Source organism: Colobus angolensis, unplaced genomic scaffold (assembly GCF_000951035.1).
Source record: "Colobus angolensis palliatus isolate OR3802 unplaced genomic scaffold, Cang.pa_1.0 Scaffold80, whole genome shotgun sequence".
Classification (NCBI taxonomy): domain Eukaryota; kingdom Metazoa; phylum Chordata; class Mammalia; order Primates; family Cercopithecidae; genus Colobus; species Colobus angolensis.
The window spans coordinates 11,931,418-11,951,304 of record NW_012121821.1 but is presented as its reverse complement, the minus strand read 5'-3'; the positions used below and the strand labels follow the sequence as shown (position 1 = coordinate 11,951,304).

The 19,887-nt window shown below is 33.9% G+C and overlaps 2 protein-coding genes across 4 annotated transcripts in view; one reads left to right on the top strand and one right to left on the bottom strand.

Moving 5' to 3' along the window:
* Window positions 1-5,970, bottom strand: part of GLIPR1L1 (GLI pathogenesis-related 1 like 1) — a 40,643-nt gene extending 34,673 nt beyond the window's left edge. For 2 of the 3 annotated variants that reach the window (XM_011929356.1, XM_011929357.1), the window contains exon 1: window positions 5,726-5,970. In XM_011929356.1, coding sequence (XP_011784746.1) covers window positions 5,726-5,899 — 174 coding nt within the window. In that variant the 5' untranslated portion in view covers window positions 5,900-5,970. The remainder of the gene's footprint in view (window positions 1-5,725) is intronic. The other variant, XM_011929358.1, reaches the window with a different exon arrangement.
* A 4,509-nt stretch (window positions 5,971-10,479) lies between these two features.
* Window positions 10,480-19,887, top strand: part of CAPS2 (calcyphosine 2) — a 59,745-nt gene continuing 50,337 nt past the window's right edge. Inside the window, 6 exon segments of the mRNA XM_011929359.1 lie at window positions 10,480-10,507; window positions 13,708-13,817; window positions 14,933-14,982; window positions 16,694-16,739; window positions 16,828-16,941; window positions 18,387-18,563. Of these exon segments, the coding sequence (XP_011784749.1) occupies window positions 10,480-10,507; window positions 13,708-13,817; window positions 14,933-14,982; window positions 16,694-16,739; window positions 16,828-16,941; window positions 18,387-18,563 (525 nt within the window).

Genomic DNA, 19,887 nt, shown 5'->3' with positions numbered 1-19,887 from the left:
AAATAATGGCATTTGCAGCAACCTGGATGGAGTTGGAGACCATTATTTGAATTGAAGTAACTCAGGAATGGAAAATGAAACATTGTATGTTTTCACTTATAAGTGGGAGCTAAGCTATGAGGATCCAAAGGCATAAGAATGATGGACTTTGGGGACTCAGTGGGAAGAGTGGGAGTGGGGTAAGGGATAAAAGAATGCACATTGGGTACAGTATACACTGCTCGGGCGATGGATGCACCAAAATCTCATAAATCACTAGCAAATAACTTTTCCGCCGGGACAACTGGCTAGCCATATGCAGAAAATTGAAACTGGGCCCTTTCCTTACACCTTATTCAAAAATTAGCTCAAGATGGATTAAAGACTTCAGTGTAAAACCCCAAATTATAAAAACCCTAGAAGAAAATCTAGGCAATACCATCCAGGACATAGGCACGGGCAAATATTTCATGATGAAAACATCAAAAGCAATTGCAACAAAAGCAAAAATGGACGAATGGGATCTAATTAAACTAAAGAACTTCTGCACGGCAAAAGAAAGTATCATCAGAGTGAACTGACAACCTACAGAATGGTAGAAAATTTTAGCAATCTCTCCATCTGACCAAGGTCTAATATCCAGAGTCTGTAAGGAGATTAAATACATTTAATCTAATTTTAAACTAAACAACTGCATTAAAAGAACTAAACAACTGCATTAAAAAGTAGGCAAAGGACATGAACAGACACTTCTCAAAAGAAGACATACATGTGGCCAAAAAACAAATGAAAAAAAGCTCAACATCACTGATCATTAGAAAAATGCCATCAAAACCACAATTGGATACCATCTTAGGCCAGTCAGCAAGGCGATTATTAAAAAGTCCAGAAACAACAGGTGCGGGCAATGTTGCAGGAAAAAAGGGAACATTTTTACATTGTTGGTGGGAGTGTAAATTAGTTTACCCATTGTGGAGGACAGTGTGGCAATTCCTCAAAAATCTAGAGTCAGAAATACCATTTGATTCAGCAATGCCATTACTGGGTATGTACCCAAAGGAATATAGATCATTCTATTATAAACATACATGCACATGTATATTCACTGCACACTATTCACAATAGCAAAGACATGGAATCAACCCAAATGCCCATCAATGATAGAATGGATAAAGAAAATATGTGCTGCATCTACACCATTGAATACTACGCAGCCATAAAAAGGAATGAGATCAAGTCCTTTGCAGGGACATGGATGGAGCTGGAAGCTATTATCCTCAGCAAACTAATGCAGGAACAGAAAATCAAACACCACATGTTCTCACTTTTAAGTCGGAGCTGAACTATGAGAACACATGGACACATGGGGGGAATCAACACACATTGGGGCCTGTAGGCAGATGGGGGTGGGAGGAAAGAGAGCTTCAGGAAGAATAGCTAATAGATGCTGGGCTTAATATGTGGGTAACTGGTTGATCTGTGCAGCAAACCACCATGGCATATGTTCACCTGTGTAACCTGCACATCCTGCACATGTACCCTAGAACTTAAAAATTGAAAAAAAAGAACTTTTCCATGCAACCAAATACCACCTGTTTCCCCAAAACTATTATTAAAAAACCTACGGATAAAATGGAAAAAAATGAAATGAAATAAAATGAATTGATGTAGCGTTTTGCCAAATGGTTTTCCTGACTATTCAGATGATCATATAATTTTTCTCATTTAATCTATTAAGAGTGGCAAATTGTAAATAGCAATTAAATTCCCCCAACCCAAGTTGGATTTCTCACAGTTTTTTCATTTTCTGGGGAGTTTTCTGTTAATGGTATTTCTAGTTTTGATCCTGATTATGTTGATTAATTTTCAAGTCCTAATCCAACTTTTTATTCCTGAGATAAATACCATGATATAATATTCTTTATATGTGTTGCTGGATTCAATTGATTATAATTTTGTTGAAGATTTTTTGCATCTACATTGAGCTATAATTTTCTTTTCTTTTTTTTTTTTTTTTTTTTGAGGCGGATTCTCGCTCTGTCACCCAGGCTGGAGTGCAGTGGCCGGATCTCAGCTCACTGCAAGCTCCGCCTCCCGGGTTTCTGCCATTCTCCTGCCTCAGCCTCCGGAGTAGCTGGGACTACAGGCGCCCGCCACCTCGCCCGGCTAGTTTTTTGTATTTTTTAGTAGAGACGGGGTTTCACCGTGTTAGCCAGGATGGTCTCGATCTCCTGACCTCGTGATCCGCCCTTCTCGGCCTCCCAAAGTGCTGGGATTACAGGCTTGAGCCACCGCGCCGGGCCTGAGCTATAATTTTCTAACCTGTAATGTTTTGTCTCATTTGGTGTCAGGGTAAAACTTGGCTCATAAAGTTCCAAAAGGTTTTCTCTTTCAGTTTCACAAAAAGATTTGTATAAGATTGGTGTTGCTTTTTTCTTAGAATTCACCTGCATTTTCTGTTAAGAATATTTCACACTACATAATTAATTTATGTAATGGCATTAAGACTATTTAGATTGATGAAGATGCAGACGAATGATCTCATTCATAAATTGGTTAAATATCCCTGTTAAAAGATTTATATTGGGTTCAAAATCAGTCTCTAACCCAGGATTCTTTCATTTGTACAAGACAAAGAATACAATAGTCAAAAAATAATAATAGAAATCAAAGAAATAAAAATAATGAGCAATACTTTTATTAGGCAAAGTTCAAGGATTTAATGTTACTTTATAAAACACATAGTACAGAATGTAATATTTATGAGACTTTATGTGTTAAATACGTGGCATCCATACATGAAATAAAAATTCCAATCGATGTAGGTAGTTTCACTGACATATACATACGTTAAAAAAATTGTACATTAAAACTAGTGCATTTTATACATTTATTCACTAGTAATCCTTCAATAAACAACATATGAAAATATTGTGTCAATTTTATAAAATGATGATTTTCAATACATTTGTCCATTTATTTTCTTTATGTTGTCAAATGTATTAGTATAAAGTTGTTCAAAATATTCTCTATCTATCCATTTAATGTTTGGGGTTTTTTAAAAGTGATTTTCCATTCCTAAAATTTATTTTTGAGTTGTGTCTTTCTTCATTAATCTTTTTTTTTTGCTACTGGTTTATCAATTTTATTAATATATAGTTTTAAAACCAACTTTTCATATTATTGATTTTTGTCCATCATACTTTTACTTTCAATTTCCTCAAATTATGATTATCTTTAGTTTTTTTTTTTTTAATTTTCTTGTGCTTAATTTACACTTGTTTCCTACCTTCTTGAGTTGAAAGAATAGGTCTTGATTTTTAACTATTCTTCTTTCCTAAAATATTCATTTAAATCTATACATATGCTTCCAAACACTTCTTTTGCTATATCCCACAAGTTTTGATATGTTGTGTTTCCATTAACATCCCAATCTAAATTATAGTAATCTCTATTGTTATTTCTTCTTTAACTTATGGACTATTTAGATATGTTCTGCTTGATTTCACATTTTGGGAGATTTTGCACACTTTATTTCTAGTTTAAGTCTATTTTTTTTCAGAAAATATAGAACAAAATTTCAAATACTTTTAATTTATTGAGACTTGTTTTGTGGCTCAGCATATTGTTTATATTGATGAATGTAATGCATACTTGATAAGAATTTGTATTTTGCAGTGTGGTATAAATTGTTTAATGTCAATGAGGTAAAATTGATGTTAAAATCTTTTTTATTTTTACTGATTTTTACCTACTTGTTCTCTTATTCACTAAGATTAAAATCTCTATGACTGTTTTGTCTCTTTCTCCCTTTACTTTTGCCAATTTTTGTGTATTAAAATACATTATTACATTTATTTGCATTGAAGATTGCTGTGTCTCTTGTTGAACTGACCCTTTTATTATTCCTTAATGTCCCCTTTTATTTCTGGTAGTTCTCCTTGTCTTAAAATCTACTTTGGTAGCTATAAATATAGCTAGTCTATCTTAATTTTAGAGTTTGCATAATGTATTTTTTCCATCTTTTTACTTTAATCTATTCATGATATGTTTCTGTTACAAAAGCATTAATCCAATCTGACAATCTTTATTTTTAATTAAAGTATGTAGTAGTCATTTGCATTTAATATAATTTTAACATGGTTAAGTTTTAGTCTACTATTTGCTATTTTTAATTGATTCCCTCTTTGTTCTTTTGTTCCTTGTTCCTGTTTTCCAAAAATTAATCAAGGACTTTTAGTATTCTATTTACTGGATTTTTAGCTCTACTTCTTTGTATATTTTTAGTGGTTATTCTAGATATAAAAACATGCATTCTTAACTTCTCACAGTCCATCTGGAAATATTATTGTGATTCTTAACAATATAAGGAACTTTCAGCAGAATAATTCTATTGACACTTCACCTCATTTTTAATGCATCGGTTATAATGTGTTTCTTTTCTACATTATTATAAACCCCACAATTCATTGTTATTATATTTTGCTTTAAATAGTCAATGAGTACAAAAGAAATATAAAGAAAATTTATTATATTTAACCCCACATTTACTCTTTTTTTGTCCTACAATATACAATAAAACTCTAAAGGCATCACCCATATTACTACTAATATTAGTATTTCTGAATTCAGTTGAAGATTTATTTCTAGTTAATTTATGCCTTGGACAACCCCAAGCTGGTAAACATTATATATTAAAATATCTTAACAATTCTGCATTAAAGAGATTAGTTTATTCTTGTTTCATTTCCGATATCTATTTGAATCTTTCTCCTCCTTCAAAATATAATTTTCTTATACAGTAGACTAGTACAGTTTTGAACTTATTTTAATGCCTGAGTTGTGATTTTATAATTATTTTTATTTTGTTTTCCACTGGATAGAAAAGAAGAAAGCTGGAATAGACATGAATTACACTGTATCTATATCTGCATAGTACATAAAATAGACTAATACTATCAACGTTTATGCTCATAATGATGCATTTATAAACAAGAAAAAGTTATAATGCAAGGGAAATTTCCAATCACACAATTCATAGTCAAGTATTTAACATTTTGTAAATTCTATGGATTATTTTAATAATCCAATGCTTTTTATGCTTATTCTTCAATAGAGTACTGTCTTTTGCCTTATTTTCTATATGATGGAGGTCTGAAAGGACACAATTAGTTTAATGTTTTTGGAATTAAATTTCATGCATTTATTATTTTTCATGAAAATGACCATCTGATGTAATTAAATTCCTGATTTCAATATTCTCATCCATGTAATATTTTTTCAAATAATATTACCCATAAAGTTTTGTTTTGATCTTGGATTCATATGATATAAAAATAAGTAAGAAAATAAGAGAATCTCCATTCCTGGGCTATTACTTTGATATCTTGTATTTTGGTTGTGGGGGATGCAAAGTGCTAGCCAAACAATGGAGGAAAAGAAACAAAATAATCCTGTGTTAAGTACTTATAAACTTAGTGGTGCAACAAAGCAACTTCCAAACACCGCTCCAGCATCCCCACCTTCCCCGCAAGAGACAAGGAACAGCTTCAAGTTTTCCTTTCTTGTTCACTCCTATGACTCTGGAGGAGACAGCCCAGCCAAGGTGCGATTTTTTTTTTTCCTTTTTCACTCCCTATATATAAAGTCCGCACTGAATTAGTACAAGTGAAGTCCGTGAAATTTACCACCCAGATGCCTCAGGATGAGTCAGGGATTTAAGAGCCCAGCCCTGGTTCTTTCTCACCATGTATTTCATGTCGGCCGCGGGAGGGTTGACTTTGCCACGCCATTCGTTGTGGCCTTCGAGGCAGTTGTTTATAAAGTGTGGGTCAGTGATGGATGGGATTTTGGAAGATGTACTGGCTACCAAACACAGACCCAAGGTCCATAAACAACTGAATTTCTTCTTCAGAGCCATGGAAGGATGTGGAGGATGCCCTGACTGCGCGGACCAGTAACGGCCGGGGCAACCCGATTTCCCCGCCACCGCCCCACCCCGCCCCACCCCGTCCCACGATCTTCCTTGGCTCCATCCTCCGCACAGGCTCGAGCCCAGCGCGGGGATGCCCAGCAGGCTGGATCTGCTTGTCAGTGTCGCTGTGGGGAGGAACAGGCAGCAGGGTTCGCCTTCCACAAAGCTCTGAGCTACAGGGGAAAAAGCTCTGAGTCGCCCTCTGGTGGAGGGAGTTTCAACCATCCAAACTGCTTTCTGTGGATCCAATCTGTAATCTGCAGAGCGCGCCTGGATTGTAATGCAGATTGCAATATGCAAGCCACACAAATTAGGTAAAGAACAAGTGCGGGATGCTGACAATGGGTCAGTGGAGTGCAAAGCACTATATATTAGTTTCTTAGACGCAGCTTCCGTGTATAGATTTTCATTGTTCTAAATAATCTAGAATCATATTGCCACTTCCCTCAGAGATTGGGAATAGAGTAAGAATAGGCAATTCTTACATAGTGACAATACCGTGATCTTAAAGTATCAACTTGTCAGACAATTGATAATTTCCTTCTTTTTTCCGTCTGAAGAGACCGACTGCTTAGATAAATAAAAATAGATGCCTGGGAAACGTAGCCAAGTAGTTTCTCTTGACAAAATCTTCCCTTTTTGATAGTTTGGAACAGAGCCACTGTTTGGTGACTGGTAGACTTCAAGAGTTGCTTTAATTGATATGCTCAGACTGGGATGGACAGAGTACATTTGATTGTCTATTTTACCTGCAATGCAATATAAATCAACTTCATTTGGCTTAATGTTTTAAATTCATTACGTCACTTATATTGATATTCAGTAATAAACCAGCATATTTCCCCATGACATTAATTTTTTTAGTATTTCTGTTTCAAATAAATATCTTTACTTAGTGATTCGAGGTTGTTTATAATGTCATTTAATTCAGGTGAACATATATTTACATCTGCTGAATGTTCTGCCATAGTCAACCTTGACACAAAAAACAAAACAAACTACTTTGATGCGCCTGTTATCTTTTTAAAAATAAAAAGAAAATTGGAATATAAAAAATGAAAAATGCAAGGATCCTAATGGAAATTCTACTGGGCAATAGAAAATATATTTCTAGTCTACTACCGGCTAATGGAGAATTGCTGTATATACTACTTTCTTATCACATACATAGTCCAAACTGAGCTTCTGATATCCCACACCCAAAGACATGAACATATGCACGTGTGTGTGTATATGTGTGCATGTAGGTATACAGATAGATAAATCGATACAGATATGTAAATCTACATGTGTCTATACATATAGGTATCTTCCTGGATATACAGATGTCTATAGGCATATACTCATATACATATACACAATGTGTGTGTATATACACACATACATTTATATATGTAAAGTTCTCTATATAAATCTGTGTGTGTACACATATGTGTATGTGTGTATGCCTATAGACATATATACATCTACACAGAGAGAGATGTCTATAGGCACATGTACATATACATATGTGTGTATACAGAGAGAGAGAGAACTTTTAAGGACTTGGCTTACGTTACTATGGGGGGCCACAATAAAAAATCTGAAGTCCTAGGTATGGCCCAAAAGACACTACATAATCTGACCATGGCTAGTTATCTGGCCTCTTTCCTGCATTCTCTCCTGGCTTATTCTGCATGGGCCACATCCATCAGCTTGATAAGGATGCCCTCACCTCAGCTCCTTTGCACTTGCTGTTGCTTTTGCCTGCAATGCTCTTTATAGAGTTCCCTTCAAGTGAAGTCTTCCCTGATCATTCTACATCTCCTATCTGTCACTGTCTATCCACTCAACCTGTTTTAGTCTTCTTCATTGCATTAATTACCTCCTGAATTTATGTTATTTATTTTTTTAACATCTGCCTTCTCTATCAGTTTGTAACCTTCACCACAACAGTGGCTTTGTTTTCTTCATTGCTATATCTCTAGCACCTTGAACAGGAACTGAACCTTTAGACCCTCAATAAAAATTGGTTGAATAAACAAATGAGTTCTCTTTACCTTTCTAATAATGTGGTATACAACTGTAAGCTTCTTGAGAGCAGAAACTATATTTTAATTGTTACATATATGTATATATACATATGAGGGGCTCAATAAATATTTTTGACTTAATCGTATAAAAGGAAATACTGGGTAGGCTTATATATTTCACTTTTTCTAACATTGGGTTTATATGAAGATAGAAGGTGTTCAGTGGATGTTTGTCAAATACATAAGTGGCTGAATGAACAAATAAATACAAATATAAAGTAAAATATTTTCAAGTAGCAGGTACTCAGTGAATGTTGAATGCATTAATGAATGATCACGTAAATGAAAATTTAAAGTTGAGCTTCAAATGCAAACTATTTTGGAACTGCAAAACAGGAAAGGTTGATAGGGATAAGGTTAATAAGGATAAAGGTTAACAGCTAGTTTAGTTTCATTTAGTGTATAGAGAAATTAACTGCCTATAACAACAACAGAAATTTCATAAAGTAATGGATTTAAAGATTGGCAAAAGTAGAGTATATATAGTCAAAACATAATCCAAGATTATTGCTCTTCTAATAGACGTTTATAACAAAATGTCTGAATTGTATACATTATGTTTTTTAGACCACGTTCCCAATGGCTTAGACAGCTATATTCAGAAATACTAAAACAATTTAGGTGTAAAAAGTCTAATTGCCAGGATTAGATTTTGTGTACGTCCTAATGTTATTTTCTTGAACATCTATTTGTGGAATGGACAAGTTTAGTTGGGGCACCAGAATTTTTAAGGTCTTTTATAACTTTTTAAAAGTTAAATTTAGTTTTCTGTTTCATATTTATGTGTGTTTTCTGCTATTTATTTTTGCTTTTCTTTCTATGTGGGGGTAATGGGTGGATTAATTTTATGGAGTGCAGCAGAAAAATACAGAGTGATTACATTATACCTCATTTACTTCACTACTTTTATACTTTAAAAATGTATTTGTATTTTTACTCCCAAACTGGCTCCAGGAAATACTGGAAATATTCACGTTTTGATATATACATTTTGAGGGGAGCTAATTTTTAAAAGTTACTGCAGATTAGAAAAACAGGATTATGAAAAAACTGTATTAACCTTCATAAACTCTTAATTCTAATTTGAATATCTGACTCTTGGGTGTGTAATTTAGGAAAGTTAGTGCATGTTAGAGTGGAGTGGAACCTTGGAATTATCTCAAACCAGCTTTTCCCCTTTATAGATGAGGAGTAGATGCCAAGACACTGTGTACAGAGCATACATAAAAATATTTGGGTTGGGCGTGGTGGCTCATCCCTGTAATTACAGCACTTTGGGAGGCTGAGATCAGGAGTTCGAGACCAGCCTGGCCAACATGGTGAAACCCTGTCTATACTAAAAATACAAAAAATTAACTGGGTGTGGTGGCGGGCGCATGTAATCCCAACTACTTGGGAGGCTGAGGCCAGAGAATCGCTTAAAGCCGGGAGGTGGAGGTTGCAGTGAGCCCAGATCGTGCCACCGCGCTCCAGCCTGGGTGACAGAGCCAGACTCCGTCTCAAAAAAAAAAAAAAAAAATTGGCAAAGAATAAAATGTAGGTGTCTTGATTTCTTGATTTCTAGGCCTTTGCCCTTTCCATACATCATTTTAATTTTTAATTATATATACACACACAAATACACATACATGTATATGCAGTTATTCATGTAATTATCTATACGTACATGATCACACAAATTTAAAGTAATATCCAGTCTAATATCTATAATCTCTGTATAATATATTGCAGTCTTTTTTAAAAAAATAGTGCAAGCTCCTTGAGACAGATATTACAGCATATGCCTAAATTTCTTCCCCTCAAAACATCATTCTGGGCCCTGCGCACAGACAGGTGCGTTATGAAATATGCTAAATAAAATTCAATTAGACAAAGAATTACACAACAATCGCCGTGGATCTGGGCCGGGCTTTGGTCCTTTCCCTGCTCAGGAGAAGCGCAGGTGAGCGAGTCCGCTCCGGCTCCTCGCCGGGGTTTAGGGGCGCCGCGGAGCCAGTTCCCTGGGAAGCTCTGGCGGCTGTAGCAGAGATTTTACCTCTTTGGGTTTTCCAGCCAGCAAGTACTTCTCAGAGCGTGGCGGGGTCTTCGGCCACACGCTCAGTTCCGGTCAGCCAGACGCGGAACTGAGGAGGCAGATTGGCGGGGGCGGGAAGTGGCGTAGAACGTACAAGGGACTTGGGCCGACGATTTTTTCGTCCCTGGAGGTGAGAGTGTAATCAGAAGCCCTGCGCTGCGGCGCCAGTTGCCGGGCAACCTGCAGACTCGGGCCTGGAGTGATCAGACTCTCCTGTCTGAAGCTTTCTGAAGGCGGTTTTCGGAGGAATCGCGCTGGTTATACCTTTTCTAGCCCTTCTAACTCTGGACCTCTTCTTACTGAGCTTGTTAGGTGAAATCAGGCTAGCTGTCTCTTGTGCCCCTCGCCTGTCCTGTGCAGGAATCCCAGATAGGTAGGGGATGGGGAATTCCTTCTGCTACACTGCAGGTGCTCTGAAGTATAATATAATTTGGCAGCGGGGGGAGTGATGTGGGTGAAAGAGGTATTACTCTGTTTTGTCTGAAATTAGGAATGACCTAAGTTTCAATTCAGATATCTGGGTCTGTAGTCGTGTGGGATCCAACATGGACTTGGTCCCTACCTTCATGTAGCTTAAATACTAATTGTATTTACAGCTCTTTCTTTTTTCCTTATTTATGAGCTGAATTAAATCAGTTTATTTCTTTCTTTTCATTTTTTTTTTCTGATTTGGTATCAGTAACATATAGCCAGTAGTAATACTACGAAGAGAGAAGGGATACTAATTGGAAGTGGAAATAATCATCCTTAAAAAAAAATGAGGGAAATGGGAAGTGTGTTCAGTTATTTTTGGTAGCATTAAAGACATTAGCCAACAGTATTTATTATATGCTAGCAATATCACCCCATGGCGTGCAGCTGTTTGGGGACAGAAGCCATTTAGAAGTGCTATCCCTTCCTTTTGCTACTCCCTAGCTCCAACATAGCCCAGCTGGATATTCAGTGCTTAAGGACAAAGACAACCCTTGGCATAGGTTTCAAAGATTCGCTCACAGCCAGTCGTTTGCTGATTCCTTTGCCACCAAGTTTAGATTTCTAATTATTTAGTCCATACAGCTAATTCCCCTTGGATTCTTCTATTACTTGTACCAGTGAGGATGTGGTACTGAAAAGAGATCTGAACCCACGTAGTGAATTTGGGTCTGCAATAACTGGCAAACCATTTAGCAAAGTACAGTTCACTTTTCTGGGTCTCAGCTGGCTCTGTTTGAAAATCGGAAGGTTGAGCTGTTTTTGTCTTTGAAGCCCTGTCAAAATCTTAAAATCATCTACATAGGGTGTCAGTTGCCTGACTGCTCTAATTCTATAGATCCGGAAGTGTTCCATATATGATGGCATTGCCCTTTGAATACCTTACTATATCTAAGTTAACCACTTTCGTGTTATGCCATTCTGAATTAACTGACTTGACTTATTTAACAAACATTGTTAAGTTCCTACTATATTGTGGGCTTTCTAAATCCTGAGACATAGGGTGAGCAAATATGAGGCTTACAGTCTAGCATTAAGGACTAATAGTTATAATGCAATGCTTTAAACATCTTATCTAATTGAAGATACATTTATATGTTGTGATTATGTTACAGTTAGATGCAGATAAATGAAAGGAATCTAAGAATATGTGTAAAATGTATAAATGTATTTTGCTATGCATTAATTTACTATTGACTAAATATTTACTACCTATGCTTTATTAAGGGCAGGAGACACCAACTTTCATGGTCTTGACAGTTTATTAGGGAAATGAAAATCTAATGACAGTGAAGAGTGAAGACTGTCCTGATTGGGGAAGTACAGGAACTGGGAGGTCCTGGACATTTGAGGATTTAAATGTTGCTGCTTTTTAAATTTGCAAATAAATTATACTGATTTGAAATGACCTATAGTGATTTGAAATAGCTATAACTGTTACTAGGATATAAATAATTGAGAGACTAATGTGTGGAGAAAATCGCTTTGCTGATTGTTCAGCATCTTTATCTCAACTTGGGTTAGTTAGCAAGTAATCATCATTACAAATACAGTAATTTGTGTGATTAAACAACCAACCTAACCCTGGCCTCCAAAACAAAACAATAGCAACTTTTAAAAGTTGCTTCTTTGTGAATAATAGCTCTGGAAAGAAAGCCATCTGTAGTGCTATAGGAGAATTTTTGAGTCTAATGATTTGTATTTTTCCCAGCATATGTTTACTATTGGTTGGTAAGTCTCGTGACTTAGAGTGGAATTCCAGGCTTATGGCAAGGAATTTTTAGAGGAAGAGGCTCTAGGGATGGGGTGAAGAGAACCATATAGATAAGTTAGTAAGGAATTGGGATATCTTTCAGGTAAGATTTCATTGGCCATGAAATAAAAATATATTTTAATAATAATGATGGCTACCATTTATTGAATGTTACATTATTCCAACAGGAAAAGTACTAACATTAAATTCATTTTACATATTATGTAGAAACATTGGTTCATAAAGATTTTTTTACTCAAACTTAAATTATGTGGAAGTGGCAAAAATCAGGATTACAATGTGAGTCTGTCTAATTCCAAGCTGGCAGGATGCCATGCTATCTTTCCTTTAAAAAACAAAACAAATAGTTTACTATTAAAATAAATCCAAGACTATATAGAAAAAGAAAGTATGAATAAATATCTAAATGTGAAAGTATCCTTGGTAATATAAAGGTGAAGTATAAAATATACAAAATTTCAATGAAATATATTCATTTGATTTTTATTTTGTACATATTTGCAAGTTGATTTTGTAAGCATTTTTACCAATCACCACATTATTACTAATTGGACCATTTACTCCATTTTATTCTTTGTTCTAAATGAAGAATACTGCTTGTTAAAAATATTTTCATCAGGCTACTCTGACAAAACTGAAACTCATAAAGTTTTGGGAAATGAGTAAAGGAAATAAAGGTATATCTCATGGTGGTAGTACAAAAGAGGGAGATGCATTGGTTTTCTATTTTTGCTGTAAAAAAAATTTAAACTTAGTGGTTTAAAACAACATAAATTTATTTTATAGTTGGAGGTCAGAAGTACAACATTAGTCTTAAGGGGCTAAAATCAGGCTGTCAACAGGGCAGATTCCTTCAGGAAGCGCCAGAGGAAAATCCATTCCTTGCCTCTTCTGCCTTCTGGAGGCTGCTCATCACCTCTTCCTCCATCTTGAGAACCAGAATGCTTGACATCTTCATCCCTCTCTGTCGTATGCTTCATCTTTACATCTTCTCTGTTTCACTCTGTTCTTTCTGTTTCCCTCTTATAAGGATTCTGGTGATTACACTGAGCCCACCAGAGAATCCAGGATAATCGTCCCATCTTAAAATTCTTAATTCAAACACATCTGAAGTCCTTTTTGTCATGTAAGGTGGTATATTGACAGGGTCTGAGCATTAAGACATGGCCTTCTTTGGGGGCCCATTATTCATACTAACACAGGGCATAATGTGATTGCCCTGCAAAAAGTTGATATCGGTAAAAGCACCAAAAGTGATTAACCATATGATTTCTTTCCAGGTAAACCTGTTAGGTAATTTGTATGACTTATTTAAAATTGGAGTAGGAATTATCATTTAACATTTACTCTACTTTTTTCAAAGTATACTGCGTGATAAATACAGGAACTTGAATGGATTTAGAGGTTAAAGGAGTTGCTGCCACTTCTAGGAGCCAAATTCAGCCATTCTTTGGAAGAAAGAAGCCACTACAAGTATGTGAACTAGATAATTTTCTTCTTTCAGGATGACTTATTAAATAATTTTTTGACCTTTTCTTCATGTTTTGTGATTACTTATATTCACAGATATTTAGGATCAGCATTTCCTAGATTTGAAGAATGGAACCACCAAAATTGAAGATAATAATTACTTGAAAACTTGCCACTGCTTGAATTAGTTTTATTTTTTAAAATTAAACTTATTGTATAATTATTGTTATTTAAGAATATCTGTTTAAGGAAAATATAAAAAAAGACAAAAAGTAGAATGTAATTTTTATGGTTGCTACCAATATCACAAAAAAAGCACAAGTCAGGTAGCATTTCAGAAATAGGGTGTAAGTGATTATGGGTGAATTATTTTCTATTTTTTTAACTTGAAGTTCTCCTAAGACTCATATATATCTTCTATCTCATGGTGGCTAAGCTTGTTGTAATTTTCATGCCTTGCACAATGTTTTTGGCAACAAGATGGAATGTTTACAAACACATGCATATGTTTGTTACTTTCTTTCTCAAACCCTTCACTGTCTTCCCATTACCTTAAAAACAAGGTCCAAGTTCCCTAACTTGTACTATAATGTAACAGCTTGGCCATACCCCTCTCACACTCTGGATTTTACCCCTTTCCAAATGCTAACTCTTATCTGGAGGCCTGTGCAGCACAAGTTGTTTCCTAGCTGAATCAATTTTCTTTCTTCTCTTTTCATCTGGCTAACTCCTCCTTGTCTTTCAGAACTCCTGTTAAAGGTTGCCTTAAGAAAAAAACAAAACAAAACAAACAAACAAAAATAAGCTTCCCAGATTCCCTAGGGTAGGTTGGGCATACTGCTATGTAGTTACTCTGTTACAGACTGATTTTTCCCATTACTGTTTATTTGAGAGAACGTCTCCAGCAGAGTGCTATGTGGGTGGGGATTATCTGTCTTGCTTGCGGTTTTATCTGTGTCTCAAGCACAGTAGGAAGGGGCTTAATACGCATTTATTATATGATGTTTACTGAGAAAAAATATAATTAGCTTTATTGCATTAACTCATTGTATATCTCTTAAAGTATAAAGGGTATATTCATGTTCATACCGATTCAAAAATTTTTTTTTAAATTAAAGCAAAGGTGGACTTCTGAATCATGGACAAACCAGAATTCTTGCCCACCAGTGTAAGTTACGTTTCTTCACATTTGGACTATTTAATGGGCACATATTTATCATACATTGACTAGTTAAAAAAGAAAGCAAAATTATATATGTAGCTATGATTGTGAACCACAGAAAAATCTATACGCATGTGGATAGCCTGAAAATTACTATACCAAAATTAAAATAGCTTTTGTGATAAGATGGTAGAATTATAGGTAATACTTCTTTGGTTTTTCTTAATATGTTAATTCTTAATATTTTCCTTAATATGTTTTACGTTTTCCTGAAAAAGTGAAAATATAATTTTATTTGGAAAATTCAGCTATATGCATTTATTAAAGAGATATGTAAATTTTTATCCTTGTATAATTCATATACTTGACATGAATTTAAGGATAATTATGTCTGTGTTTTAATTTTGAGGAATATGACAATTTTATCAATCTTAAAATTATTTTTTTTGGTTTAGAATATATTTTATGTTTTATGTTATATGTTATTTTGACTTTTAAAATTTGAAATAATATGATTTTTCTATTCTTTCAAGTATTTTAGAGTATAGAGGCTCTTTAAAAATAGAAATGAAAAAACTTAGTCATTTACTAGGCTAAACCAGAGAGTATTGACATTTCTGAAGATCAAAATGAATAAACATCAACATTTATGTGGTTCTGTGTGACAGATTACCTGTATGCTCATCTTGACATAAAGAATAGAGTTAGGTGCAACCACTAGATCCAAGATATTGAGTATGTAACAATGGTTGTGTCGGTTGTGTGCAGAGAAAAGTTTAAGGACTGGTTTTCTGAAAGTGTATTATAAGTTTATTGTAAAGTTTACTTGTTTATTATAAAGAAATTTGAGCATATATTAAGTTGATTATAGCTTTTACTGATATAAAGGACATGTAGCAATCAATTTACAAATATTAATCAAATATATAGTCTCTCTTGTAGATTCCATAAGCCAGTAGATTTTCACATAATTGTCTCTCTGTTTTTTTGCTGAACTCTGTATCTCTAGCTAACCTATGGTTGCAATTGATGAACCTGTGTAGTTCCAGCATGAATATTGGTTAATATTTTTATTTACTTTAAAAAGTGACATGAGTGATTTCTTTGCTGAGTCAAATAATGGTTTTGAATATAAAACCACATTTCTTCAGTGTGTTTTGAAGCTCTTCACTGTGTGACAGGTATAGACATGATATAATTTTAGGTTGAATCTGCACTGTTAACATTTTTCTCCACCACTTGTTACAGTTTCAGAAATCAACTAAATATTAAACCAAGTCCTATTCGTAGCATTTGCCAATTTCAGTGTAAATAATCCCACCAAGGCTGATTTCAGTGTGCCTATATGACATCACTGAGCACAGAATTGGAAAGAGGTGCACACTATTAAACTACCATAGAGATAGGATAGACATAGATAATCTCTAGAGCACAGATAATAGCGAAGTACAGTGAAATCATCGGGAAGTGATGAATTTTGAGTATTTATTTTTAATATAACTTAATTGTAAATTTATGTGTATTTTTAATGATGGACGGGTTTAACAACCAGCTTGAAAAATTACTGAGCATTTAGCAAAAGCCTATCACAAGCCAGTAGAAGCCACGGCACCATTGGTTTCAGTGTACCTATTTATAAAAGATGTAACACATAAGATTTGCAGTTGTTAAAATTTCATGTTAAAAAGTTACAAGATACATAGATTATTTCTTTCAGGGTCCCACGACTTGATTTGGGAAGCCTTGTTGACTCTGATGATGAGGTAATTTTTATTTAATATTTAATATAATAAACATTAAAACACAATATTACCATAGAATATAAGAAGTATCATTAATTTTACTTTTTAGGACAATTTTTCATATATTCCACTTAGTACAGCAAACCCGCCAAATTCATCTTCTACTCTTGGTTGGGTCACACCATGTCAAACTCCATATACTCAGCATCATCTAAATAAATTGGTTAGTATTTATTTGCTTATCAATTTTCAGAATTATAGTATGCATTATTAGCACTGGATTTAATCTCAATAAAATTAAAAAAAATTATTATGTTCAATCCATGTTTTGCCAAGTTTAAATATTTTATGTGTTAGAATACTAAACCATAATGTTAGTGAAATGATTTTTACTTGTTTTACATCTTATCACACATTGAAATTGGTATTTTAAAATTTTTAAATGAAATCAGTAAAGTACAGGTATATCCTAATATGGGATTGAGGCATTTTTTAAAATATGGCAAACTCTTAGATCAGATATTGCTAGTTTAGCAATGTAAGACTGGTCTCTTGGAAACTGATTCATACTTTAGGCTACTGGTATACTGTGGAGTAAGTAGCTATGCTCATTCCAAGTTGTCTCCTTGGGACATGTTTGTGCTTCAAACATATCTAGTGTTTTGTTCACAATGTGAATATAAATCCTGACTAGTATAGGAGTAGGGCTTTTCTGTTTTTGTTAGTCTTTTCATATAGCTGACTCTATTCATGTTTTTAGTTTCATTTTGGAAAACTGCATGAATAATATCCTGAAGCTTTGCTTCATCCTTCTCTGGGTTAGACATGGATATCCTCAATACTTTTCAAGGATTAGACTGGCTGTATAAAAAAGTTCCTTTTGGAGTGTCTGTCCATCCCTGGGCCAATACAGTATGCCCTTGTATTTGTATAGCACTTCTTTTAGATTTCTCGTATCCACTGACTCCATTGTCTCTCACTCGCATGGAAATATGATAGGGAACCAAATAATATTTAGGTCACTGTTTTCTATTGGGAAAATAGAATGAAGTTTTCTGTAAGCACATACTTTACTGAGTGGCAGTAAAATGGTTCAAAATATTTTTTAAGTCAACCTTTTATTTCCTTGAATGCAAATTCAAATGAGGACATTTGTTTACTTTTGGTTTAAGAGAAAAACAAATTTTATTTGCAAATATTTCCATGTTTGCAAATAGATAGAATATCTTGATATTCTAGAAATGACAACCAATGCTTCTCAGTATTAGTGATCTTCAATTGCTATGTCTATTATGAAAAGAAAGATTAACAGTGGAGTTCTTCTGAGGCAGAAGAAAAGCTTATCTAAAAATCCTAAGAAGAAAGATAAATCAATTTTTCTCCTCTTAAATGCTATTGGAACCAGAATGGATCTTCAGCTAGGAAACAAGGTACAAGCTTACTAGCATTTAAATTAAGTGCCCATTCTTAGCAGTTCTGTCTACTCTGATTGGTCAGTGATGCTGTCTATACCAGTTGAATGTCTTAAATACTATCTCTGCTTAGAACATTGACTATAATGGTCATTTTTTAGGAATAAATGCTAAGATAAATGATAAACCTGTTAATTCCAATAAGGAAAAATAGTAATTTTTTTCTGACAGCATTCTTTTTTCTTTTTACCTATAGGATCAGAACATGATACCTGAAAATTTGCCAATACCAACAGACAAATATAAACTAAAATATCAGCAATATAAAATGGAAATGAAAGAGGGCTATAAGCAGTATAGTCAGATAGATGCAGAAAATACAAAATCAAATGTTACACATCAACAGTCTCCAAGAAACAAGATAGATGAAAAGGTAATGTATGAGGCTTTAAAAAATTCTAATGAAATTTAAAGAAAACTGCACACATTATAGAAATCTCTTTGGGTGACATGTCTTGCTATTAGTCATAATAAGTATAATAGCTAACATTTATTTCTGTTTATCAAGGACTGTTGTAAATATTTTAGTTACATTAGCTAGTTTGTTCTTCACAACAAATTTAACAGGTTATTGTCATCATTTTCTGACAAAAAAGTTATAGCCATATAGTTTAGTCACTTTTTCTCTGATAGAAGTTTTTCACGTACCTAGGGATTAGAAATAAGACAGTATTACGTATTTTGTTGACGTAGCTGTCTTGAACTCAGTTGGTCTGACAGTCTATATTTTAAAATTGATAAGTAGTTTGAGATTTTATAGTAATCCTGTTTTGTGCAAAAACTACCATCACTTCATTACTACCTTTTGTCACATTATGGGAAATGGTTTTTTAACATCATGAATTGCTGAAATTGTTATGTTTTTATGTAATATTAATTGGGTATAAATTCATTATTAATGAATATAATAATTAAACATAATAATTGTAATGGCTTTCATAATCATACAGAAAAAGTCAGTCTTGATTTTTGGAAGGAATAATTTGAAAAATAGGATACTAGTGGCCATAAAGAAGAAAATATATAGATAGAATTTTTAATTCAGTTAACTTTTTGTAAGAATAATGTGTTTTCAGGATGGTTTTAATGTTGTATTTACTTAGCATTTTTCTGTAGGTAAAAAATAATAAATTTATAAGTAGGTATGACATGTCAACTATTTCTTAACCCTGTAGAAACTATCTATAATTAAATAAATTACATAGTGTTTAGCTGAAAGGGTAACAAAATTAATGGGATTATATGGTCTTTCTTATTTTAAAAACATTTTTGTAGACCCAAATATAAACACAGAAATATGATAATCTGGTGTCTATAATACTAGGCAAGATAATTTCATAACCTTTTAGCATCTCACCATGAATTGTTTGCAGGATATACAAAGTGATATTTAGATCACTGTATAGATATTGGGAAAACAGAATGAAGGTTTCTGTAAGCACATGCTTTACTGAGTGGCAGGAAAATGGTTCAAAATATTTTTTAAGTAAAACTTTTATTTCCTTGAGTGCAAATTCAAATGAGGACTTCCTTTATTTTTGGATTAAGAGAAGTTTCAGTTATACAATAAATAAGTTCTGAGGAACTACTGTATTTGTGGTGATTACAGTTAATCATACTGTATTTTTTTCCTAGAAATTTGATAAGAAAGCAGATTTTGAGTGTCTTAACAACAATTACAGTTAATCATACTGTAT